General features: G+C 52.6%; 1 protein-coding gene across 2 annotated transcripts; it reads right to left on the bottom strand.

Moving 5' to 3' along the window:
• Positions 1 to 1346: 1346 nt before the first annotated feature.
• SIGLEC15 (sialic acid binding Ig like lectin 15) lies at positions 1347 to 25389 on the bottom strand. 2 transcript variants are annotated; one of them, XM_070778987.1, is made up of 7 exons: positions 25145 to 25389; positions 21664 to 22446; positions 15682 to 15741; positions 14866 to 15249; positions 13204 to 13584; positions 12071 to 12101; positions 1347 to 10042 (listed from the first exon to the last, which is right to left on the bottom strand). In XM_070778987.1, exons 3-7 carry the CDS (start codon positions 15686 to 15688, stop codon positions 9961 to 9963), a joined length of 885 nt encoding a protein of 294 aa, XP_070635088.1. In that variant the 5' UTR covers positions 15689 to 15741; positions 21664 to 22446; positions 25145 to 25389; the 3' UTR covers positions 1347 to 9960. The 2 variants fall into 2 exon arrangements, with proteins under 2 accessions (XP_070635088.1, XP_019842559.2); XM_019987000.2 differs by lacking the exon at positions 21664 to 22446.
• Between the last annotated feature and the right edge of the window lie 1482 nt (positions 25390 to 26871).

The following is a 26871-nucleotide window of genomic DNA, read 5'->3' as shown; positions in this document are numbered from 1 at the left end:
ACTGGCCTCCTGGTGACACTGGTTATGGTTCTGCTGGAGCTATTCTCCTGCCTCTTTACAACAGATAGTCCTTCAGACCTTTGGACAGTTTCATAGCTCATCAGCCCTCTGACCCTGCCCGTCTGCCCACACCTCAGGCTTCTACACTTGATCTTAGCCAAAAGGCTGAGAAGCGATTCTCAGGCTTCTTCAGGCTAAATGCCTAGTGCCTTTAGTTCGTCCTCTTCCCTTCAGTGTCTGCCAGGGCTGCCCTTCAGAAAGCGACCCAAATTAGCCCATGTTACTAGCAAGGGGCCATGCCCGGGAATACAGGAGCTCAGGTGGCGCTAGTGGTAAAGAGCCTGCCTGCCAGTGCAGGAGATGTAAGAGACAGTGGTTCATTCCCTGGGTTCAGAGATCCCCTGGAGGAGGAAATGGCAATCCACTCCAGCCTTCTTGCCTGGAGAATTCCATGGACAGAGGAGCCTGGAGGGCTACAGTCCATGGGGTCACAAGAAGTCAGACACGACTGAGTGAGCACACATGCCCAGGAATAGCAGGGGCAGGACTCAGGTGAGACAAATGAGGTGCCCAGAGCACATGCATAATCTGGCACCACATGCATAAGCTGGCACCACCTGCAGGACCGTGTGCCACCTCAGGCTTTGTGCCCTCAGACTAGCGTCTGCCTTGGGGGTTGGCCTAACACCAGTGTGGGTCCAGCAGCAGCGCTCGCTCCCCTGGACATGTGGGCAGCATCGGCTCAGCAGCTGTACCCTCTGGTTGGCACATTCAATCGTCGCTGAGTCAAGCTCCAGAGCTTGGTTTATCATCAGTTGCTGCTGAAGACTGGTCTCATCACCGGCCTGCATGATACGTCCGACAATAAGGCGCTTTGCACTTACCCTTCAAAACTATCTCCCACATTTTGGACTGTTACAGCTTACTTTGAGATAACTATTAATATAATTTAAATTTGAACTGAAAACTATTCTGCTCAGTTAATTTTGTCTTATTAAGCAAAATGGAGAGTATAATGGGCAAAGTAAGTGTGTTGCTTAAAAAAGAAGAAGTCTCCTCCTGTGATCCTCCATTTGTATCTGGGAGGTTCTGGATAAAGTTCTTGGCTTCCAGCCAGGTGCTAATACCGACCTTGTTCTGGTCTGTGATGATCCTGGTCCGTGCTGACTGACCCTCTGCATGATAGATGCATCGTGTGTCCTATAGAGGCTGTGCTTGATGCTTCCTTCAGTCTAGATAGGGTTTCCCTGGTGACTCAGTGGTAAATAATCGGTTTGATTTCTGGTAACAATAACTTGAAAAAATAAAACTACTGACTATTTTGGGATAATGAAACCACTAAGGAATGTTTTTCATTAAAACTTTTATTTTTTAATGTACATATGTAATATCTCCTGAGCACGAGGGTTAGGATTTATTTTTCTTCCAGTGGCTTAATTTCCTCAAGTGGCAGCAAATACTTCTTAAGTGTGCTCAACTTTTTTCCTTCCCACATGCCTAGTGTGCCCTTGAAAAATCACAGCTTATTTTGGTCATTAAATGTATAATATTTACTTATTGTTGACATTTTACATGCTTGTACAAAGGATGAGTTTTTTTTCTTATATAATGATGAGACATGAAATGAGAACTGGTTAAGTATAATTCTGCAAATAAATGATTCAAATTTAATTTACATGTGGTAGATGTCTCATTTTTGGCAAGTTGGTTGGCAGGTCTTTTCAGCTGGAAATCACAAAAAGAAAAATATGTAATTAGAAAACTTATAATGGGTGGACGTTTCACCACAATGGGTGAGGGCTCTAGTTTCAAAGAGAACTTAAGACTTGGGGGTTTAAGAATTGGAGTAGACAGATGATCCCAAGAAAGTTGGGGAGAGCTCCGAGGTCTGTAATGTGTTTGTGACCAGGTCGGAGAAAGCACGTGAAACTGTGCAAAGGCTCCCACCACCTGAGCTCCTGGGTGGGGGTGGGAGAGCCTCAGAGAGGGAACCAAGCTGCCAGGGAGGGCAGAGTAACCTGAGCATGTCCACATCTGCTCCAGAAATCACTTTATATCAGAATGCTAGGGAGTTCTTCCTTAGCTTTCATTTCCATTGCTTTTAGACTCTTCTTGGATGAGCCAAAGTAAGGTGGGAAGGCCTGCACTTTTGACTTCGGATTTCCCAACAGGAGATGGCAGGAGTGAATGTCGACATTTTAGGAATCAGTGAACTAAAATGGACGGGAATGGGTGAATTTAACTCAGATGACCATTATATCTACCACTGTGGGCAAGAATATCTTAAGACAAAATGGAGTAGCCCTCACAATCAACAAAAGAGTCCAAAATGCAGTATGTGGATGCAATCCCAAAAAGGACAGAATGATCTCGGTTTGTTTCCAAGGCAAACCATTCAACGTCATAGTAATCCAAGTCTGCCCCAACCACTAATGCCAAAGAAGCTGAAGTTAAATGGTTCTATGAAGACCTACAAGAACTTTAGGAATTAACAAACACCAAAAAAATATGTCCTTTTCACCACAGGGGACTGGAATGCAAAAGTAGGAAGTCAAGAGACACCTGGAGTAAGAGACAAGTTTGGCCTTGGAGTGCAAAATGAAGCAGGGCAAAAGCGAACAGTTTCTTTGCCAAGAAAACACACTGGTCATAACAAACACCCTCTTCTAACAACACAAGAGACAATTCTACACATGGATATCACCAGATGGTAAACACTGAAATCAGATTGATAATATTCTTTGCAGCTGAAGATGCAGAAGCTCTACACAGTCAGCAAAAACAAGACCAGGAGTTGACTGTGGCTCATATCATGAACTACTATTGCCAAATTCAGACTTAAATGAAGAAAGTAGAGAAAACCATTAGGCCATTTAGGTATGACCTAAATCAAATCCCTTATGATTATACTGTGGAAGTGACAAATAGATTCAAGGGATTAGATCTGAACAGAGTGCCTGAAGAACTATGGATGGAGGTTTGTGACATTATAAAGGAGGTGGTGATCAAAATCATCCCCAAGAAAAAGAAATATAAAAAGGCAAAATGGTTGTCTGAGGAGGCCTTACAAATAGCTGAGAAAAGAAGTGAAAGGCAAAGGAGAAAAGGAAAGATATACCCATTTGAATGCAGAGTTTCAAAGAATAGCAAGGAGAGAGAAGAAAGCCTTAAGTGAACAATGTAAAGAAATAAGGAGAAGGCAATGGCAACCCACTCCAGTACTCTTGCCTGGAAAATCCCATGGGTGGAGGAACCTGGTAGGCTGCAGTCCATGGGGTCGCTAAGAGTTGGACACGACTGAGCGACTTCACTTTCACTTTTCACTTTCCTGCATTGGAGAAGGAAATGGCAACCCCCTCCAGTGTTCTTGCCTGGAGAATCCCAGGGACAGGGGAGCCTGGTGGGCTGCCGTCTGTGGGGTCCCACAGAGTCGGACACGACTGAAGCGACTTAGCAGCAGCAGCGGCAGCAGCAGAGATCCCTTGAAGAAAATTAGAGATACCAAAGGAACATTTGATGCAAAGATGGGCACAATAAAGGACAGAAATGGTATGGACCTAACAGAAGCAGAAGATATTAAGAGGTGGCAAGAATACACAGAAGAAGTATACAAAAATGTCTTAATGACCTGGATAACCATGAGAGTGTGATCACTCACCTAGAGCCAGACATCCTGGAGTGTGAAGTCAAGTGGGCCTTAGGAAGCATCACTACGAACAAAGCTAGTGGAGGTGATGGAATTCCAGCTGAGCTATTTCAAATCCTAAAAGATAGATGGTGCTGTTAAAGTGCTGCACTCAATATGCCAGCAAATTTGGAAAACTCAGCAGTGGCCACAACAAACTGAAAAAGGTCAGTTTTCATTGCAATCCCAAAGGCAATGCCAAAGAATGCACTCATTTCACATGCAAGCAAGGTAACGCTCAAAATCCTTCAAGCTAAGCTTCAATAATTCATGAATGGAGAACTTCCAGATGTACAAGCTGGATTTGGCAAAAGCAGGGGAACCAGAGATCAAATGTCCAACATCTGTTGGAGCATAGAAAAAGCAAGGGAGTTCCAGAAAAACATTACTTCTTCATTGACTAGGTTAAGGCCTTTGACTGTGTAGATCACAAAAAACTGTAGAAAATTCTTAAAGAGTTGGGAATACCAGACCACCTTATCTGCCTCCTGAGAAACTTGTATATGGGTCAAGAAGCAATAGTTAGAACCAGATATGGAACAATGAACTAGTTCCAAGTTGGGAAAGGAGTATGTCAAAGCTGTATATTGTCACCCTACTTATTTAACTTCTATGCAGAGTACATCATGACAGATGCTGGGCTGGATGAAGCACAGGTTGGAAGCTTGCTGGGAGAAATGTCAGTAACCTCAGATATGCAGATGATACCACTCTAATGGCAGAAAGCAAAGAGAAACTAAAGAGCCTCTTAATGAAGGTGAAAGAGGGGTGAAAAAGCTGGCTTAAAACTCAAGATTCAAAAAACTAAGATCATGGCATTTGGTCCCATCACTCCATGGCAAATAGAGGGGGGAAAATTGGAAACTGTGACAGAGTTTATTTTCTTGGGCTCCAAAGTCACTGTGGATGGTGACTGCAGCCATGAAATTAAAAGATGTTTGCTCCTTGGAAGAAAAGCTATGACAAATCTAGACAGCATATTAAAAAGCAGAGATGTCAATTTGCCAACAAAGGTCTGTCTAGTCAAAGCCATGGTTTTTCCAGCAGTCATATATGGATGTGAAAGTTGGACCATAAAGAAGGATGAGAGCCAAAGAACTGATGCTTTCCAACCGTGGTGCTGGAGAAGACTCTTGAGAGTCTCTTGTCAATCAAGGGGCTGATTGACAATGAATCAAACCAGTCAATCCTAAAGGAAATCAACTGAATATTCACTGGGAGGACTGATGCTGAAGCTGAAGCTCCAGTACTTTGGCCACCTGATGGGAAGAGCTGACCCAATGGAAAAGGAAGGATTGAAGGCGGGAGGAGAAGGGGACGACAGAGGATAAGATGGTTAGATGGCATCACCCACTCAATGGACATGAGTTTGAGCAAACTCCGGGAGATAGTGATGGACAGGGAAGCCCGGCGTGCTGCAGTCCATGAGGTCACAAAGAGTAGGACAATCTTAGTGCCTGAACAACAGCAGCCAGGATGATGCCCTGTATGTCTCTCCACCCCTTGTGCCCTTTGTCTGGGTTTGGCTTCCCTCTCCAGACAGAACCACAGGATTTTTAAAGGTGGCTTAGAGGCAAGTTGTCATGCTTCCTGCTATAGGAATCAGGTTACCTATCTCTAGACTATCATCACTAGGGAAGGCCCAGAGAAATGAAGGTGGAGGCCCCCCACGTCACCAAGGGGCAAGTGAAAATTAGAGACTGAGGGAGCCAAGATCTTCCTCTGAAACCTGCCTCTCTTCTGAAGACGGACCTCTTCCCTCCTGGTCTTCCTCTGCTAGCCTAAACCCTTGTAGGAAACAGAGCCACGTTCCTGGTGTGTTGGTCCAAGGGACCAACCCAGCCTCTCTCCCGAACACCACATTTTTCATAGCCTAAGTTTGTGGCTTGGACCAGATTTCTTTTGGAATCTGCTCTGGTTGACCAGCTCCCTGACACGTTCTCCTTAATCTTTCTTAAGGCCCCTCCGTCTAACTTCTCATCCTCCTTCCTTTCCCTTCCCCACCCCACCTTTCCCCTCCACCTGAGGTCAGAGCCAGCAGCCTCTGGTGGAGGTGTCTCCAACGGGCACTCTTGGGGAAGTCTTCAGCCCTGGGACCCTTCTGAGTTCACTCACATGTGGGACTTGGGGACAGAGGCTGGAAGATGAAGGACTGGGGGCCCAAACCTGGGAAAACCAGAGAGCTCCAACCCCAAGTAATTCTGAATCCTTGCACTGGGAGACTGTGTTTTCTCCATTTAGCTCATAAAATATGACAGAGAGGAAGGGGCACAGGAGAGGAGGAAAGACACACGAGAACCTGGGAAGGAGAAGGTGCACAGGATACCTGCAGCCTTTCCTGTCTCCTAGGTTTTTAGTGAGAACTACAAGGGATCACGGAAGGGAAGGGAGGTTGAGGACCACAGGAGGTCCCAGAGAATGAGGAGCTGTTATTATGGAGGGCGTGGGACTGGACCTAAGTGCCAGGCTGGAGGCGGGACAAAGCCCAAGACCCCAGCTCATGGTCTACAAGTTCTCCCCTGTGACTGGCTGAGGCCTACCCTCACCTGGCTTTGCTGTCCAGTCTGGCAAGAGGCATATGTACATACGTGAAAACTCAGCCCCACTCAGTGGCACTTCTGTCCCAAGGCAGGCCTACCTTCATTGTACATTATCTCGTGGGTATTATTTCTCATGTAACTACATCTCAATTTAAGATTTAGGATATTATTAATAGCTCCTTGAAGGCAGAGAAGGTGTGCGGTGCTCTTGGCAGACCTGGGTGGGCACCTGTGCAGTAGTCACCCTTCCTCCTGCTGCCCACCTCCAGGAGCAGCCTGGCAGGTGGCCAGGAGCAGAGAGTGCTGTGCCCTGCACCACACTACCAAGTGTTGTCTTCAAAACATCACATCTCCGGGTCACTTCTCAGGCTCTAGGACACTGCTGACTGAGCCCACTGCCCACCGCTTGCTCCTTGCTCACCATCGACAGCGTCTTGGTGCTCTGAGAGAGGTGAGCTGCAGGACCACCAGGCTTCTGGGCAGGCAAGGGGGTCTGGGGATGGTCAACACCCCTCACCACTCTCCCCTCTGCCCTTAGCAGTCGCTTTAATTGGAGACTGGGCAGGAGGCTGCCTGGGCTCTCCCTCCTCACTGGGCCTCCCCTGGTCCATCTCTGTGTCTGAAGCCCTACAGCAGAGAGAAAGACTGCTGCCCCAGCCCACGGGAAGTCCTTCTCCAAGCCCAAACACTGCAGGGAGGATCACCGGGGGCAGCCAGCACCCTGACAAGTGGGCTGACTCAGAGGGAGTCTCCAGTCATGTCACCTAAAAATCACCTGGAGTCAACTTGTTGGAGACAAGCTAAAAAAGGACAATTGGAGAAATATGAATGTGGGTGATACAACAATATTATTAAATAATTGTTAATTTTCTCAAATGTGATAATGGCCTTTAGGTTATGGAGGAGAGAGCACTTGTTCTCAGGAGACACAGCTGAGATATTTAAGGGTCAAGTACTGTGATTTCCACAATTTACTCTTGAATGATTCAGCCAAATACACACACATGCGCACACACACACAGACACACACGTGCATTAAACTAATATGGCAAAATGTTAGGAAGTGTTGAATGTATGTAGTGGGTATCTGGGTGATCATCTAGCTTTTTCAGTTGTGTGTGTGTTTGAAAATAATCGTATTACAAAGTTAGGGCCAAAACCCCCTGGATATTTTGTCTATAGAGCCTGCCCTCATAGACCCTGTGATTTGGGTAGTGCAGGGGGTGCTGAGAACGAGGAGCTGTGTCTATAGAGCCTGCCCTTATAGACCCTGTGATCTGGGTGGTGCAGGGATGCTGAGAACGAGGAGCTGAACAAGCTCCCCAGGTGTCCCTGATGCAGGTGATCCTTAGAACCCATCAGGAGAATGGTGCTCCAACAGCCTAAGGTCCGAAGGTAGAAACCCAGACTCAGCTGCTCATTCTTGCTGGGGCAGCACCCGCCGTGCCCGGGAGCCTCCATGCTGCCGCCTCGGCTCCAGACACACTGCCTCTGCCCGGTGCTCCAGCAACTTTCCACTGCTTAGACAGCATGCTTACCTACTGGCCTTCGCCCAGAACGTCCCTTTTGGTTTTTTTCCCCTTACCTCCCAATCTCCATTCTCCCCCATTTACATGGCCAACGTGTACCATCTCCACATCCCCTCCTCCAGGAGGACTGGGTCAGTCACCCCTTTTAGGTGCTCCAATAGAACCCCAGCAGACTGATGCCCAGCAGACATGATTCCCGCTTACTGGTCTGTGTTGCTCACTAGCATGAGACCCCTAGAGAGTCCCCCTGTGGAATTTTCACAGCTGTTCCCAAAGGCTCCAGCTTCCCTCCTTCTAGGTATGGTGAAGGGTCCCACTGCCCAGCCGCTGGAGGCCCCCTGGGACCTCCCCACTGGGTAGTTCTGGCCAATGAACTATGATCCCAAGTGGAAGACCTTCTGGAGCTTTCTTTTGATCCAACCCAGCAATGCACATTAGAGAGGGTGGGCCCCTGAGAGCCTGGGTCCCTGAGTAAGTGAAATGCACACAGCCTCTTGATGATCTGTGCCAAGCAGGCAGCTTTGAAGGGAAGAAACCTAACTGTTCTAGGCACTGTGACTGGGGTGTGTTAATGCAGCGTGACCTAGCCGAGCCTTGCTCACTTCTATACCCCCAAACACTGGCCCAGCTGCTAGCACAAAACAATGCACGTGATACAATTCCTATCACTTTTTTCTTGGCTGTGAAACAAGCCTCAAAGACCGGGCAGATGCTCTAAGACAGACACACCACCCCGTGCCCTTCCCTGGTGACATGGGACTCTCCGTGGAGGTGTCCCAAAGTATCCCTGCCCAGCGAGTTATGGATGCCACCTCCTCTGACCTCTGAACAAGTCAGACAGTCTCCCAATGGATCCTGAGTTAACCGTGAGCCGCCATCACCCTTTTACTCTGGCGATGGCTCCAGGAGGAGGGAAGGAGCCTCCTAACCCCCCGCCCTGCTTGTTAACTTGTGAAGGCTCTTCAGCCTTTGCGCCATCTCTGCAGAAAGCATCAGAAAGGACCCCATCTACCACTGCAGCTTCTGGAAAAGTTCTGGAGGAAAGAAAGTGTGTTCCCACTGCCTCTTGCGTCCCCGATCTCTGTGGCCCTTTTCTCTTGCTAGATTGTCCAGTCCCAAGCATGCCTCCCCCCTCAACCTGTCCCCAAGGACTGCAGGACTAAAATGATCCAGTGTGAGGATGGAAGGCCGCGGCCCGGAGGCAGCCTGGCAGCACTTGGGCAGGTGGGAAACTCCCGGGACTTCTGGCCGGTGCACATCCAGGGAAGAAGCAGGTGGAGGCAGGTCAGAGCTGCGGCTGCTTTACCCACGGACCCACTGCGGCCCAGACTGGTCCTCACACCTCCCGGCTTGTGGTCCTTAAGGACAGTGAATTTTCAGATGCTTTGAGGTGATGGGTGTTTTGTCTCCTCTTCCCAGAGGTCCCAGCTGAAGGCAGGGCAGAGCAGCTGATGGGGTGAGAGGTGGGCAGAGTGGGACAGTCGCAGAGGAGACCTCAGGGTGCAGGAACATCGGACTTCTCCTCGTTGCTGATTCAATGTTCCTGGGACTGCAGGGTGGCATGGCCCAGCCCTGGGCTGCTCTCTGGACTCCTCACTCTTAGCGGGGCCAGGGTGGCAGCTACGCTTGTCCAAGGCGGCTCTGCAAGGAGGAGCCTATAACCCTGCTCACATCTGTGGATGGCCTTGTACTGCCCAAAGCCCTTCCACATCCACTTTGTGTTCAGACCCTGATAGCCCCTAAGCCGGGAGGGAAGAATAATACTGTCCATGTTCGATAGTGGACAAGTTCAACAGAGAAGCGAAAAAGTGCCTTGGCCCGCATAGCAAGTCAGTGACAGAACCCAGATGGAGCTGGGGCCTGGAGACCCCTCTGACCAGTGTCCTGCCTGCTTTGCTCTGTTCTAAGAAAAGGTGAAAAGAGCTTTGCAGAAGGGTCACACTTGGGTTCCTGTGCACACACGTGCACACACACATACACACACTTTCAAACTGCTGCCCCCTAGAGAGAAATATTGCTGGGGCTCAAAGACAGAAGTCCACACGGGAGACCTCTGAGCCTCTGAGCACGGTCCTGACCTCCTCGGGGTGTCGCCAGGCTGCGGCTGTCAAAGTGCCCGGGAGCCAGGAAGGGCCGTCCCAGCCAAGCCTCCTGTTGGCCTTTGTTCCTCGTGGTGACCAGTGGATGGGGGTGGCCAGTGGGCTCCTCACGGTGAACACACAGCTGCTGGTGGGCCCCGAGGGCTCATCTGGTTCAAATTCTCATAATTGGACTCCTGAGCCTGGGGCCTGTGGGCAGGAGAAAGTTGGCTGACCACCCAAACAGGAGAGGTCTCTGACTGCCCAAACCCCAGCCCAGGAAAGGGTGGAAGCAGGGGTGAGATGGGCGTCAGGGGCCTACGTCCAACAGGGTCTGGAGACCAAGCAAAGGTTGGAGGCTGGGCAGCAGCAGAACTTGCAGACCAGGGAAGGGACACCCAGGCGACAGCATCCCAGATCAGAGTCTCTGTCTTATCAAAGGGATATAGTCTGTGGCTTCAAAACCCACCTCCAGGCCAGACCTCCTGAGCTCCAGATGCTTTCCTGACTTCCAGGACATCCTCCTGGGCCTCTCAGACCTACATGCCCCATGCCCTACATGCCTACATGCCCACCTGGGGCTCTCCACCGCCCCTCTTCTCTCCCCGTCTTCAGCTCTGTAAGCGGCACCAGGCTTTCAGCTCCAGAACTGCTGGCTCCCTCCTTTGCTCGTGCTGCCCAGCAGGCCTCTGTCTGCCCTGCCTCTGTGCGCCCCATCTTTGCTCGTGCTGCCCAGCAGGCCTCTGTCTGCCCTGCCTCTGTGCACCCCGTCTTTGCTTGTGCTGCCCAGCAGGCCTCTGTCTGCCCTGCCTCTGTGTGCCCCGTCTTTGCTTGTGCTGCCCAGCAGGCCTCCGGCCAGCCCTGCCTCTGCCCCATCGCCCCACCCTCTCTGCTGCCACCTTCAGCCATGCAACCGAGCCAGCCGCAGTCCTGATCAACAGCCCTCCCAGGTCTCCTGCCTCCACTCCTGTTCAGATGGGGCCATTCGCCTACTTAAACCACTCACCGACTTCCCATCGCACTCAGGGTAAATCCTGCAGCCTGCCTGCATTCCCCACCCCCTCCCTGGGTCATGCCTGAGCCTTTGCCTCCCGGTTGCCGCCAGCACCCTTACCTGCCCGTATGGGTGCCTGCCTCCCATCTCTCGCTGTCCTCAGACAGGATGACGGGTCTGAAGCAGCCACAGCCCAGTGGCACCTCCCTCTCCTGGGGCTTTGCTCTATCGCCTTGTCCATTTTTTTTCCCCCACAGCTCTTATTGTATAATCTAAGATCTCTTGTTTAGGTATTTATTAAAATTCTCCACATTCAAGTGTGAGTTCTCTGAGATGGAGGATTTTTGCTTTACCTTTAGCATCCAAAACAGTGCCCAGTACGTGATAGGGATCAACTGATGTTTTGAGCAGTGGTCAGCTTTCTGATTTAGGTGCCCTGGTGCAATAGTAAGTTAGTAAAGAAAAGGGACTTTGCACAGGAATTCTAGAATGTGGGGGACTGCTGAGTGGACATCTGCAGAGAGGGTTCTGGGCTGGCGGTGCGGCTCTCCCAGCCCCCAGGCCCGGGTGGAGCGGAGCTATAGGAGTGCCTAGGCTTGTTTAAGGGGTCCTAGATGGCTGTCACCGGCTTCCTGCCTCCCAGGAAGCGTTTGTTCTTCAATATGGGCCTTCACTTGGACAGACACCAAGAAGGGGTAAGGTCCACACTTCCTACCTTTTAGGTCTGTGGGCCCTCAATTAAGCCCTCAGTACCTCTACTGACATTTTGCTTGCAAAGCCTTCATTCAGTAGGGTGTCTGAGACAATGATTGCCCTATGGTGGCTTTTGTGTGGATCTGTTCTAGAACACTGGGCACTACGAGAGGAAAAATACGGTCTTCAGGGATACCTCTAGGAGCAGAGATAAGGCAGACACAGAAAAATGACCTTCAACAGCATGGACACCAAGCAGCTGGCCTGGGAGACAGGCCAGTGCAAGGCCCAAAGTTAGCGCTGGGAACGTGGTGGGACGGGAGTGCGGAAGCAGGTCAGCGTGGCCTGGTCTCGCTGGTCAGCCTTGGCGGACTGAAGGAGCGGGAGCTTCAGGGGGCAGCAGGGAGAGCCTTGACACTGAGAAGGGCTAGAACCCCCACCCCAGCCTGTTGTCCGTTGTTTCTTCTTGCGCCGCTCTGCCTGAGAAGCCCGTACCTCTTTGCCAGTGGGAACCAGAGAGGGGCAAGGTGGGAGTGGGCTAGCTCGCTTACCTTGGCGGAGCGTCCGGGGTGACTGGGTGCTCTGTGTGAGGAACAGAGAGAAAGGAGGCATGAATCTGCACGGTGGCCTCTGGGCTCCAAGCCCTGCTGCCCATCCCACCCCACCGTGAGAGACTGGTCTGGAGGGAGACGAGCTAGCCAGCAGAATGTGAAGGAGTGACCTGAAAGATGACAGTTACGTAGGAAGACGGGGAGTGAGGAGCACACCTAGCAGGGAGACCTGCTTTTCTGAGGCCCCTGAAGCACAGAATTCTTGGTGGGTTTGAAGACCCTGCAAGAAAGCCAGTGTGGCCCCAGCAAAGATGGCAGCCAAGGCAACTGTGGCAAATTTTGGATTTCATCCCAGGAGAGTCTGAGGCTGGTGCTACTCACTTAGGTGAGCTGAGAGGCTCAGGAAGCCCCTTCTCTGGGGCACAGAACAAATCTCCCATCCAGCTTAGTGAGAGTAGGGAGGGGTGACTACAGCTCTCTGAAGATAGCTTGCTAGTTCAAGCTTCCACGCTTGGATAGATGCTGTTCCCTCTGCTAGGAACACTACTAGCTCCTTGTTCTCCCAGTTCCCAGCTGCTTTGGTTTAGCCTCCCTTTACTGTGCACAGCCTTGCCGCCTGGCTCCTGTCCCAATGCCCCATCAGAGAGAGGCCTCTGGGCCTCTGCAGTACCTGGGTTGACTGCACTTCTGTCTGCAGACTGCATTTATCTGCTTACTTCTCAGCATCCCATTCAAGGGCAGGGCACCATGTTATATTCATTTCTGTGTATTTCCAGCACCTATGCAGCATGTAGGTGGTGCTTGGGATGCTGCTGCAACCTAATGAATGAAATGGTGCTATTTGGGAAAGCCTGTGTGTGGTCAGGGCCCTGACGGATGATGGGGCACTTGGCAAAAGGGTGAGTCTGTATCTCTGTGACTCTAGGCTGGAGGCAAGTTCCCTAACCTCTCCGGCCTCAGCTTCCTGATGGTAAAATTGGCTCACTCTGGCTGGTACCTCCCGGGCTTGACCAGGAAGGAGAAGGAGACCACAGGTGCATTAATGAAATTCCAGTTGTGTCAGGCCAGGTGGTCAGCCTGGAGGAGAGCCCCACTTGCCCTGAGCACCCATCCTGGCCTAGGGTCGCACCCACCTAGGCGATGCTGGGCAGTGGCCCAAACGCCCAGAACGCCAAGCAGCAGCAGCGCCTTGAGGCCGAGCGCGCCGAGCAGGAGGGCGGTCGCCGAGGCCATGGAGGCGCCATGGAAACGAAACAAGTAGACGCTGGCTTCGGCGCGGCCCAGGCTGTTGGAGGCCGTACACGTGTAGCGGCCGTCGTGGGCCAGCGCGGGCAGCTCGGCAGTCACCTGGTGGCCGTGATCATGACCTGGGCTCCGCGTGGCGGCCGAGCCGTTGCCCAGGGCCGGGCCGGACCAGGCTAGGGCGGGCGGTGGCTCCCCTTCAGCTGTGCAGAGTGCGTGGAAGGCGTGCCCCGGGCCTGGCAGCACAGAGATGTTGACGATCCGCGGGGCGGCTGCGGGCGGCGGCCGAAGGAGGACCCGGGAGAAAGCAAAGCGCGGTCAGAGCAGCGGCGGGCAAAGGAAAGGGCAAGGGGCAGCCCTCCCTGTCCCCTTCGTGGAGAGGGCTGGAGGAGGGAGCGAGGATAGGATATGAGCGGAAGGAAGAGGCGCTCGGGGCGCCAGGGCGTCTGGGTTCCCACAACAGGTGTGGCCTTTGGCAAGTTATTCCATCGCTCTGGGCCTTAGTTTCTTCACGTGTAAAATGGGGATCACTTATTTTATGAGGTTCTGGGGAAGATCTGACAAGTTAATTCATGTGGGGTGCCTGGGCAAGTGCTTTCTAAACGTCTTTACTAAGTGATAGCGCATGATTGGGGCTTCCCCAGGTGGCACTAGTGGTAAAGAAGCCACTTGTGAATGCAGGAGACAAAAGAGAAGAGGGTTCGATCCCTGGGTCCGGTAGATCCCCTGGAGAATGGAATGGCAACCCACTCAGCATTCTTCCCTAGAGAATCCCATGGACAGAGGAGCCTGGTGGGTCGGGGTCGCAAAGAGTGGGAGGCGACTGAAGCGATGGCATGCACGCAGGCAGCCGCAGGATCAGGGCGGCGTGGGGCGGAGAGGGGCGGTCTGCTGGAGAGATTTCAAGGGCACTCCCCAGACAGCCTCACTGACATCTCGAGTGGAGACGGATTCACCGAGTCCGTGAGACTGAGGCAGACAAGTCCGAGGAAACTGAAGTGCGGTCAGAGAGGCTGCCCAGCCAGCCCACGGGCACATGAGTGGTTCCTGGCAGAGCCAAACTAAACCCAGAACGCCTGGGTCCCCCACAGCGGGGGTCTCGGATTAAAAAAAAAAAAAAAAGCTCCTTAAGTCATTCCAGAGCTAACCAGGCTTGAGAATCACCCTACTAGGATCCTGGCCCCCCATCCTTAAACCTCAGGGTCTAGCGAAGTGCTGGGCACGTGGTGGGCTCCCTGTGCCCCCTTCAGTGCACACGGCCCGCTGCAGTCCTTGTTCCTCGTTTTTCTCCCCGCTAGTCTCAGGGCTGTTGGGGCACACTCACTGTCTACGAGCTTCATTGCAGCACCCATCCCAGGCTCCACCCAGCCCGTCCCGGGGCCAGGATTCCGCGGCCTTTGAACCAGTTACCTGGGGGCTTGTGGCCCTTCCAGGTGTGGGAGCACCCTGCTCTAGAGGAAGGGTGTGCCCGTTGTAACCCCTCGGATCCCAGCCCAGACCCCGCACCGAGAGCCCCGCGGCACGCGGCGAGCGAAGTCGGGCAGCGCGCTCACCCGTCACGCGGAGCCGGACGCCCTGGCGGCTTTCGTAGCGGTCGTGGACGTCGCCCGCGAACTCGACGCGGCAGAAGTAGCGGCCGTCGTCGGCCAGCGCCAGGCGCTCGAGGCGCAGCGACAGGTCGTTGCGGCGCGGGTTGCCGAGCAGCCGGAAGCGGCCGTGCAGGCTGAGCGCCGTCTGGCACAGCTCGCTGCCGCGCGCCGCGGCGCAGCGGAACACCTGCGGGCCGGCGAACGGCTCGCCCGCGCGCCAGATGGCCGTGAGCGGCCCGTCGTAGTGGCGGTGCGGGTGCGTGAAGGTGCAGGGCAGCACCGCGGCCTCGCCCGCCGTCGCGCTCACCTCGGCCGGCACCTGCATGGACCAGCGCTGCGCGGGCGCACCTGCGGGCAGGCGGGCGGGCGGGCAGCGCGGGCGCGTGCGTCTACCCTACCCGCATCCCGAGGGGCCTAGAACCCCCCGGGGCACAGGAAGCGCCCTCCTCCCCTCGCCAGTTGCGGAGGAGGAGGGGGAGTCTGGAAAGCCATCCCAGGACTCCAGGGGCATCTCCCAGGACCTTGACCCCCGTGACTTTCTAGGTGCCTGGATCCTCCCCTGCCCCTCCCGCTTCCCTCTCTCCATCCCCGCTTCCCTGGGACTGTTTGCTTCACTCAGGGCGGTCCCACCTCACCGACAGGCCCAGTGTTCCCAACCTCTTCTCCATCAAACCTGCCCTGCTTCAGAAAACCTCGGGGATCCTGTGGTTACATTGTGTCCGTAATACTTCCCCACCCCCAACCCCCCCACCTGATGATGATGATAGTAAAGGCACTTACTGTTCATCTCTGTGTTGAGCAAGTTCCCAGTGGTATCTCTTTTAGTCCTCACAAGTGATCCTAGAGGTAAGAAGAGTTAGCCCCAGGTTACATGTTAATAAACCAGGGCACAGAGAGATTAAGTAGTTGCCTACTAGGATGAGGCAAAGCTGATGTTCAGACTCCCGGCTGCCTGACTCCTCTGCAGCGCTTTAATGCACTAAAGTGAAGTGAAGTCACTCAGTCGTGTCCGACTCTTTGCGACCCCATGGACAGTAAGCCTACCAGGCTCCCTCGTCCATGGGATTTTCCAGGCAAGAATACTGGAGTGGGCTGCCATTTCCTTCTGCAGGGGATCTTCCCAACCCAGGGATCGAACCTGGGTCTCCTGCATTGCAGACAGAAGCTTTACTGTCTGAGCCACCACTAGGGGCATAGAAACTCGGGCCTTATCCAAGGAGAGCAACATTCTCATTTACAGAGGGGCAACGGAGGCCTTGGGAGGGGGTGGTATGTTTTGAAGCTGATGCATTGAGTTGGTGACTGAGGTTCCTCTGTACTGCAGTTTCACCCAAGTGGGCTTTCCAATAGGCCAGCGTCCAGACAGGGAGCTGAGAGACCAAGAGGCGCAGACCTTCATGCTGCCTCCTCGCATTGCACAAGTTCTTTTGGGCTCAGGTTTCCTCACCTCCCATGTCGTGGGCCTCCGAAGTGTGGTTGACCTAAGGTCTGCAAGCCGCACTCTGCTGCAGCTTAGGGAGGGCTGGAGGTCACTCACAGCCTCTGTTGTCGCAGATGTGTGCTTCTTTGGGAGAGGGGTGAACCGGGTGGGCCGATGGGTGTCAGTGCTGGAAGGATCAGACCAAGGGGTGCCTCCTCAAGGAGGGGGCAGGCTGAGTTGCTGGTGCCTGGGTGCAGGGATCTCTACAGGGAATAATATAGGAGCCCCTGTATTTCCAAAGGGCTTTGCAATTTGCCAAGTTCTTTCACACACATCACATCACATGATCCAAGTCCAGTGCTCTTTGCTCTTGGCAGTAGCCCAACTTGTATCTTGGACAGGAATCCCCTCAGCTCACAGCTGGCAGACCATCCTCCAGGGAACTCATCCCATCTATGAATAATGTACAGGACAGGGCACTCCTCCTGGGCCTTCAGGCTCAGGACTGCCTGGTTCCTCTGCTGCACTCTAGTGTATTAAGGGCATAGAAACTCGGGCCTTATCCAAGGAGAGCAACATTCCCAGAACCAATGTCTCCTGCTCCTCACTGTCTCTGTCTGGAGCCTTCTCATCCCCTCTCCGTGATGGCCCTCCCCAGATCCCATCATGGCTCTCCTGGACCCATAAGCCTTGTCCTCTCTGGCCGATGTCCCAGCCCTTCACCTGCCTCTCTCCATCTTCACTGGCCACTTGGTACTCTCCCTGCAGTGTAGTGTCCTCACCCCGAGGCCTCCACATGTGCTGGGCCAGGCAGAGTGGGGTACAATTGGGTTGTGTGAGCTGTGTCTCACATAAAACCTCACTTTGGGATTGCGCCAAGCTTGCAGTGAAATAAAACCACATTTTTTTTTTCCCACACAGTCCGTTTCTAAGCCGAATCTCCTTTCTTCTGGACAAGTGGAAATACGCTTTTGAACCCCAGCCAGGTTCCTCATCTATTCCTAGTAAGAGCTTGTATGCCCAGTTAATAATCAGAGGGCCTAGTTTCAAATTTGAGAAAACTTTCTCAAGGTTTGCTTTTTCATTCAGTACTTCCAGCTGCAGAAAGCATGTCCCCATCTCGAGGCTCAGCCCCTGCCTCAGTTTCGCTGTGCTCCCACCCTCTGTGACCTCAGCCTCCTCTGACCTCCCGCCTCTCACAGGCATCATGGAGCCAGGCATTGATTTCCCAGGGATTGTTTGATGTTGCTCTGGACACATCCCCTCTCAAAGCCAGGCACTGGGACCAGAGCTGGGGCTACAAAGAACAAGAGAATAATTTATCAGCCTATTGGAGCTCACAGCTCGGAAAGGGTTGCAGGTCTGTGAACTCATAGTTACACTAAAGCCTGCCAGGAGGAACACAAACAGTGATCTCTCTTGTCTGAACGTGGGGCGGGGCCCTTTCACTCACCAGCTCCCTCCTACTTGTCCCCAGACCTTGCTGAGTCATCCTACAGTGGGAGACTTTCCTTGAGCCCCAAGCCTGGGTCTGGTGCCCCTTTCTCCATGCCCCAGAACTCAACTGCATCTTTTGTCCAGGCACCCAGGGGCTCCTGGAGGGCAGGGACCATGGGTGGGGGTCGTATTTGTGCGGCTGTAGCCCAACATGCATCTGCCACATAGTAGCTGATGTTGACTTGAATCGCTGTGAGAGAGCAGAAGGGAGGGAGCCAAGGTTGGCAGAAAGGGTGGATGGAGGGGGTTGATTGGAGGCCCCACGAGAGAGCTGCCACTTTGGAAGAGCCTTGGGAAAGGAATGGGGTTTGAGGTAGGCTGCAGGCATTCTAGGCAAAGGGTGAAATGGAGTATGGACATCAGCACAGAGGATGCAGATGTGACAGGATAAGGGGGCCAGAGTACATGTGCTCTGGGGGCTTGGGGGGAGATATTGCGAACCTTATTTCATAAGTGCAGCAATCCATGAATGGAGTGCTGTTATTGGCTCCCCTTTGGAGAAGGAGATCTGAGGCTCAGAGAGCCGAGAGACTCGGCCAGGTCACTTGACCAACCAGGCAGAGTCAAGTCTTCCCCTCCAAGTGTTACTGAGCAGGACCCTATGAGGCCTCCGCAGGACAGACACCCACCCATGTCTTCCACCTGCCTTGTCTGTAGAAAAACCTTAGACAAAGAATAAACTTCATCAGAGATGGGAAAATGCAAAAAGAAAGGAAAACAATCAAGCAAGACAAAACAATAATACTTTAGCCAATAAACAAAGGACGGACCTTTAGTTCTTCCTCAAGGACTATGGGGCTTCCTAGGTGGCGCTAGCGGTAAAGAACCTGCCTGCCAATGCAGGAGACAGAAGAAACGCGGATTTGATCTCTGAGTCTGGAAGATCTCCTGGAGGAGGGCATGGCAACCCACTCCAGTATTCTTGCCTGGAGAATCCCATGGACCGAGGAGCCTGGCAGGCTACAGTCCATGGGGTTGCAAAGAGTTGGACACGACTGAGCGACTTCACCTTCACTTTTCTCTTTCACGCATTGGAGAAGGAAATGGCAACCCACTCCAGTGTTCTTGCCTGGAGAATCCCAGGGACGGGGGAGCCTGGTGGGGTGCCGTCTATGGTGTCGCACAGAGTTGGACACAACTGAAGCAACTTAGCAGCAGCAGCAGCAGCAGAGCGATTTAACATACCTGTACAAGGACTATAGATGATATTCTGTGCATGTCCTTTAGCTGTTTTGCAGATACTGAAACTCCCACCAGGTAGAAGTTAACTGTATGCAGCCCACAAGCGCATAGACCCCAGACTAATTGAAACCAGAAAATGACGCTGACTCCCAATTACGTCACCAGCAACCAATCAGAAGAATGTCCGTGAGCCCATCACACCCTTCTCCTTGAATTTTATATGATCGCTCACTACCCTTCCTGGGCAGGACCCACATTTTAGGTCACCAGGAGGCCCACGTTCTTCCCAGTGTCCAAAAGGCAGTGTTGAGGGCATTAGCCCTTTGCCTGGCAAAGTAATAAAGCTATTTCTTTCTACTTCACCCCAAACTCTGTCCCCAAGACTTAATCCAACACCGGTGTACAGAGGCTGAATTTTGACTACAGGTGGGTCGTGTCCCTGGACTCTGTCTGCCTGAGGATGGCAGCCTGGGTTGGGAGCATCCTGGCATGTGATTGGCCAGGGCCCTTCCCTCTCAGAGTGAGTTCTGCTCTAGGAGGAGAGAGGGCACACAGAGGCCCGTTCACCAGGTGTGACAGTTAACCTGCTGTGTGGGCTTCCAAGAAGCGGCACGGGAACTCACTGTTGGATGAGTCCACCCAGGGGACTCGAGGTGAGGGAAGTCCCGACAGGAATTACCCAGGGAGCAAATGCATTTGCTTTGGCAGGAATCCAAGCTCCCCAGTTCCCGTGACATTTACCATTCCTTCTCGAAGCTTCTGCATATCTCTTAGGACATGGCAGGGATGGCCCCTGAGCTGGAACCACAGCCTCTTTCATAGGGAGGGTCTCTACTCTCTCTGCCTCATCTCTGTCAACCTCCGAGTGTCAACAGGAGGCCTGAATTCTTCCTATGCCCGAAATGCCTCCCCTCAATGGTGGGCCACGGGCTGCGGTGAAGAGCACTCCCACTTTGGTATAGCTGAAGGCGGATGACATTCTCACTTGTCTGGAGGACCCAGTCTGTCCCTGGCACTATTCTGGGCCGATCCACTTACAGGGAGATCTTTGGGCGGTATCTGTTGCTTAATGTCCCAAGTCTCAGGCTCTTCTAATGCAAAATGGGGAACATGGTACTTTCCTCATAAGATTGAGGATGGAATGAAGTCACCCATGAAGGCCACCTGGATAGTGCTGTCACTCAGCGAACGCTCAGCGATGTTAGTTCCCTCCTTCAATAGCTCTGCAAACAGACTGGGACCAGGAGGGAGCAGGGGGCGGTGCTTGCCAGTGGTGGGAAGGAGGACTCTGGGCAGAAAACTCAAGCAGCTTAGTGGGGGGATTGTTTTGGCTCCAGACACTGCTCTATCTGTGGCTCAACTCGACACCTTAGGCATGCAATAGCACAGGCCTTGCCCTTAGCTAACCTGAGATTCATGTATTTTTTCACACAATAGATGCTTATTGAGGGTCCGTCAGGTGATTAACCCTCTGCGGGTGTTGGGGATACAGTTACCAAACCAATCAGTTGCCTCCTCAGTGTGTTTAGACTGGCTCAGCCACTGTTTGTTTTTCGTTTACTTACAATTCTAACAAGTTTGTTTAATTAGTTTCCCAGCCTAAGGAAATAACAGATTGAAAAGCTAGAAAGTGACTTGTGTTTGTAGGTCCACTGAAAGCAGCTAGGGATGATAATCAGCTTTCTGTTAGGGAGGAGGGTTCGGAAAAAATAATGTGATGACTCAGGACGGAAATGATCCAAGTGCAGCACAAATGGGACCCTTCAGAGGATGAGTAAGTGCAGAGGGCCTTGAGGCATCACTCCCCACAGCAGGCTGGTGGAACAGATGCTCACGGCCATGACCTGAGTCACCTTGGAAGGGTTATTGCCGTGAGAGGTGTGCCTCTCAGATGGGGTCTCAGGCTCTGTCTGGGGCTATAGCCCTGGCTAGACTGGCTGTGACTTTGTGACTTTAGGTGAATCCTCGTAGCTCTGGCTTCAGTGGGCTTATCTGTGAAATGACGTCTTTAGATGTTTACTAAGGAGACTTTTAAATCTAAAAGTCTATGTCGGAAAATGATATCTTGATAAAAATGATGAAGATGTCTAGGAAGCATTTTAGAAATATGGCAATTGAAAATTAATCGAGAGACTTTAGGTATTTTAAAACAAGCTATTAGTTATCCAGCAAATTCAGCTACTCAGAAAGAGGCGCCCATGTTTGATAGTCTTGCACAGCCACTTACTAAGCTTTCTGAGTTGTTCCCATCTCCCCAAGGTGATGATGCTCACTGAGAGAGGTTGGGGGCTGCAGCGCTGAGTATCAGCTTCCAAAGCCCTGTGCCAGGGGTGCCGGGGTGGGACAGGGACTCGGCAATAGAGACATCTGCAGAACCTGAACACCCCATTCTCACTTTTCCGATTCCTTCCTGCCCTGCAGTTTGTTCTCAATAACTCTGCCTTCTGGGCCTGCATGTAGCAGTCCAGACAGGTTATCAGCCGAGAAAAAGTGAGAAAAGAGTGGAGACCAGAGAGGGGAGGAGGGAACAGAAACAGGAGTCCATCCTCCACTGAGAAGCAGACCCCGCAGGTTCCAGGGACAGGGGAGGCAAAGGGACAAGTGAGCTGTTGAAAGGCCTGACTGTTCCCCTCTGCCCTCGGTTGTCCCGTTTCCCCTTTAACCTTGCCTCTCTGGCTGCGTGGTTGTGGATCTGGATCCTCTCGCTGAGCCGATGGAGATGCAGAGCCCTGAGTGGAGCCTGCCCCGGGGCCAGTGTCCGTCACATGGCGTTGCTCTTGGGAGTTCTGATTCAGCCGTCCCCGCCGTGCTCCCACTCCTACACCCCTCCTCCTCCGGGGGCAGGACTTCTCGGTCCCAGCTGCTGGCCACAGTAGCCACCAGGGACAGAGGAAGTGTCCTGGCTCATCCAATCTTCATTTCTTCCTGGGCCCATGACAGCAGTCCCTGACCTTTCCCCACGTCCCAGATAAACCCCCATGACCTTGGGTGACTGTGCAAATCGTCTTGCCTTTCCAGTTTGTTTTTCTGCAGGAGTTTAGAGCTAGCAAAGTAAGTTCCTCTGAGTCCCAAGCTTTGCCTCAGGCTCACCACCCACTGCACACAGGTGTAGGCAGTGTCAAGGGCAAGCCTGGCCCTCGGGAGACTCCAGGTCTCATCCAGGCTCTGACACCCAGAAGTCCCCTGAGCTCCTTGAGCATCCCTGAAAACAGGGACAAGGGTCTTCACTTTGCGGGGTTGTGGTGAAGAGGAAATGAGCTGCCATCAAAGGCCCAGCACGATGGTCCTTCAGGTTGACAACCACTGTGGTCACTGCACCGGTCATCAGAGATTTGGGGACCAACGGAGGTCTTGTCCGAGGTCACCAAGTGGCCGGAGCTCCCAGACCACCGCTCTTCCCACCACCTCTCATGTCCCCTGACATCGCCCGCTTTCTAAAAGCAGATCTGTGGGGAGACAGAAAGGAAAGACAAAAGAGAGTGTGTGGTGTGGGCCCCCAGGGGATGAGGGGCTGCCCCAGGGCACCAGGTGCAGGTAGGGGGCGCCAGAATGAGGGAGAAGGCCCAGAAAATGGGAGAGGGGGATGTTTCCTGCATGAATTCCACCCACTTCACTTTTGCCGAAGGCCAGCCCAGGGTCCTGTGCTCGCTCGGAGGTGTGACAGACAGGACAGGACTGTGGCCTGGGGTCTCCCTGCCCTCGGGCCGCTTGAGCTCTGGCCTCTTCCAGGCCCGCCAGCTCGCGGAGAGGCTCCTGGGTGAACGGCCTCAGAAGGGTTTCAGGCAGCGAGACGCTGCTCCCCCAGAATTCACGACCTCCTGGTTTCAAGCAGGAAGCAGCTGCTGGCCACGAGAAGAAGGAGTCCCCTCCCTGGGCTAGCTGCCACGGCTCCCACGGATGCCCAGCCTCCCTGAAGAATTGTGACACACAGCTGGAGCATTTGTGTGGTTTGGGTTTTGTACTTCAGCATGTGACTGCTCATGCTTCCTCTAAGTTTTCTTTTTTTTTTTGGTCTTTTTTGTCTGATTCATTGCTGCTGACTCTTGGAGGAGAAAAAAAAAATCCCAAACAAAACAGCCCTGGAAGCTATCTGACTTGAGCAACATTTCACTGCCGCTTAACCAACAAGCTGCTGAGTGCTAGGACTGTGCTGGGGGCCTTCCACCCATGACCGGATTCTCCTTCACAGCGCCGGACTGGATCATAAACTCCCACCCCAGTTCAATGAGGCTCAGATAAGTTAGGCAACCTGCAGGTGGCGCTAGTGGTAAAGAACCCGCCTGCCCCTGCAGGAGACGCCAGAGACGCGGGTTCCATCCCTTGGTCCGGAAAACCCCCTTGTGGAGGGCATGGCAACCCACTCCAGTGTTCTTACCTGGAGACTCCCATGGACCGAGGAGCCTGGCAGACTGCAGTTCATAGGGTTGCAAAGAGTCAGACACAACTGAAGTGATTAAGCATACCCAGAGCCATCCAGCTGGCAAATAGCAGAGCCAAGCTTCAGTGCTTCTCTGACCCACTCTCCCATCTGCCCCCAGGCCTGGGGAGGGTCACCTCCTCCAGCCCCATCCTCTGTGTGGGATCCAACCCTAAATCATCCAGAAAGATGTCTGAATTGGGTCAACTTGGCCAAAGAAAGCCCCTCCCCTGTCAGCCACCACCACGGGGCTTTATGGGTGGGACCGTGGGCAGTGTGGCATGGGAGCTGGTGGTGTGGTCCCAGATTGAGGCGCACATCCCCAAGAGCAAATCCCAGCTTCACCCTGCACCACTCACTGAACCCCTCTGTGCTTCAATTTTCTCATCTGTGAAGAGAGAATGTAATAGTTCCTTTCTCATAGGATTATGATGCTTACTTGAATGACTATTAATACTTAAAGTGAGTGAATGACTGAAAGTCACTCAGTCGTGTCTGACTCTTTGTGACCCCACAGGCTATACAGTCCATGGAATTCTCCAGGCCAGAATACTGGCGTGGGTAGCCTTTCCCTTCTCCAGGGGATCTTCCCAACCCAGGTCTCCGGTATTGCAGGTGGATTCTTTACCAGCTGAGCCACAGGGAAGCCCAATACTTAAAGTGCCCAGCCCTTAATAAGAGGTACTTGCTGTTACTATTCAAATCAGCCCCAAATAGGACTCTGCTGAGTGCTGAAAGCTAAAGAGAAAGGCCCGAGGAGCCTGGGAGTGGGAGTTTATGATCCAGTCGTGGAGACAGGACTCCAGCTTAGGAAGATTGACTAACAGCTTGGAGCACCGTGATATCAGTGGCCAGTGGCTGTACACAGAGAGGCCTGGATGCTGAGTCCAGGGACATCGTCATGAGAGGGATGTCTCAGCCCGAGTGGGGTAAAGGAGAAGACTGGGGCCTGGACAGTGGGGACATGAGGATGGCCTTTGTCACTTATCCCAGTGGCCCTCGACTGAATCCTGCATCAGAATCACCCAAGAAGATGGTTGAAAATGCAGATTCCTTGGCCCTGCTCCTGACATTTTCTGATTCTGCAGAGCAGAGCTAAAGAATGTACATTTTAACAGAGGTTTGCCTCCCCTGGGATTCTGATGCAGATGATCTATGACCACTTTTTGAGACACGCTGTTTCCAGGGACACCAACTCCTTGAGCTAAGTGATCTTAAGTGAAGTGATGTTGTTGCTCAAGCCTCCCTTCTTGGGGTTCCTGCTGGGCAGAAGGGTGCCCTCAATCACTTGCCTACTGCCCACATGAAGGTGCCACCCTTACCCTCAATCAGCTGTGTGCTTTCCCCGCTTTCCCAGGGGGAGCCCATTAAGATGCATAGCGCTTGGATGACAACACCACCTAGAGCCTGTCCTCCCCAGAGCTGGCCCATTATGCCCCCTGGCTCCTCACAGCAAAGGGTGGGGTAGGCGACCTTTCTACAGGTGGGGACACTGAAGCCCAGAGGAGCCCGGCACTGCCTCAAGTCCCCAGAACCCAAGGCAAAGCCTGGACTTAGCGTTATGGCTTCTGTCACCACAGCCTCCCGAAGTGCAGCTCTCCCTTCCCACAGGCCTGGAGGCCCTGGCAACCCAGCTGCCCTGAGTGCAGGGAGAAGACTGTCCCTCCAAGTTTGTGAGCACCTAATCTCTTCTGAAAATGCGCTGGAGAGAATAGTGGGAAACTCACCCATTGGGATGATGCACACCAAGCAGGCCAGGAGTCGGAAGGACCCTTCCATGCTGTGAAGTCCGGAGACCCCGGGCTGGCCCCGCACTCAGCCAGGTCCCTGGTGAGACCCCTCCCTGGCGTGGGTGTGAGGGGGAAGGAAGGGAGGGGGTGGGAGGTATGCCCGGGTCTGCACCCTGCAGGGCTCTGCAGGCGCTGGAGGAACTGAGAGGCAGCCAGGCGGGCCCAAGCATGATTAACTGAGACCCGTGGGGTTTAGTCATGTGGAAAACCAAGAGAGGAACCACTCGGATGATTTTCCAGGATGGGAAACAGAGAAGTGGATACAGAAGATGCAGGACACTTTTCTGTGGCTGCTGTCCCTTTGGCAAATCTACTGTTCTTATGCTTGCTTCCTTCTCTCTCTCTTACCCTCTTCCTGCCTCCTTCTTTCTTTTTCTACCCCTTCCCACATTTTTAGTGTGCCAGGAAGAGTTTTCATCTTGGTGAAGCTTCCCGGACAGCTCAGTTGGTAAATAACCTGCCTGCAATGCAGGAGACCCTGGTTTGATTCCTGGGTCGGGAAGATCCACTGGAGAAGGGATAAGTTACCCACTCCAGTATTCTTGGGCTTCCCTTCTGGCTCAGCTGGTAAAGAATCCACCTGCAATGTGGGAGACCTAAGTTTGATCCCTGGGTTGGGAAGATCCCCTGGAGAAGGGAAAGGCTACCCATGCCTGTATTCTGGAGAATTCCATGGACTATACCCATGGGCTCGCAAAGAGTAGGATGAGATCAAGCGACTTTCACTTTACTTTTATATAGGTGTTGAAGTGATTATTATTGATGGAAGGAAAAAATCGTCTCCAAAATGTAAACCTCCCTGACAATGGTTACATACAGCATGCAGAATGCAGCTACTGCCAAGCAGCATAAATGGGAAATAGTAAAATTATTAAGCAAATCAGCCCTTGTCAGAATGATCAGAACATCAACATGCCAGGTTAAAATATCCTATGGCGGGGCAGAGTCTCAGTATCTGTTGCAAGGAGATAGTAAGGAAGCTGGAGAAAAATGTGGCCAGACAAGGGGCGGGCAAGGATGAGCCAGTCGCTGAGTAGGAGGAGGTATTTTTGTTCAGAGAAAGGTTAACCTGTTGGGAAAAAAGCAATTCCCAAATATAATGGATTAAAAAAGAGAGAAGGCGACATCTCTCCCATGTATCAGTCCCAAGGTGAGCTGTTATGCAGGCAGGTGCCCTTGCTTCTCATGGTCATTCAGAGATCTAGGTTCTTTCATATTGTGACTCTGCTACCCACCCCACCCCACCCCCCAGGGCACTGCTGACACCTTCAAGGCTGAAGCTGAATATCAGTCTTGTTCAAGGTCTAGCTTGTGTGGAGGGGGAAGGCAGAAACCCTGTCTTGTCTAAGGCTTGTCTTTTTGTTATCCAGGATCCAGAGGTTGTACCCATCATACCTGCACACATCCCATTGGCCCCAAGTTCATCAAACAACTGAACCTGCTGCCAAGGAGGCCTGGAAATGTGGTCACTAGCTAGGTGACCATAAGGTCAAGTTAAAATTTTATTACCAGGGAAGAAGGAAACATGTTGATGGACAGTTCCCTATCTCTGCCAAAGATATTTGCTATAACTCCAGAAAACCAGAAATAATTTATTCAATAAACTCTAAAATGTCATTGAAAGATGCACCCTTATTTTATATACCACTAAGACAGAAAAAAAG

Source organism: Bos indicus, chromosome 24 (assembly GCF_029378745.1).
Source record: "Bos indicus isolate NIAB-ARS_2022 breed Sahiwal x Tharparkar chromosome 24, NIAB-ARS_B.indTharparkar_mat_pri_1.0, whole genome shotgun sequence".
Taxonomy (NCBI): Eukaryota; Metazoa; Chordata; class Mammalia; order Artiodactyla; family Bovidae; genus Bos; species Bos indicus.
Note: the sequence above shows the minus strand (reverse complement) of the source record. Positions and strands in the feature narration are given on the sequence as shown.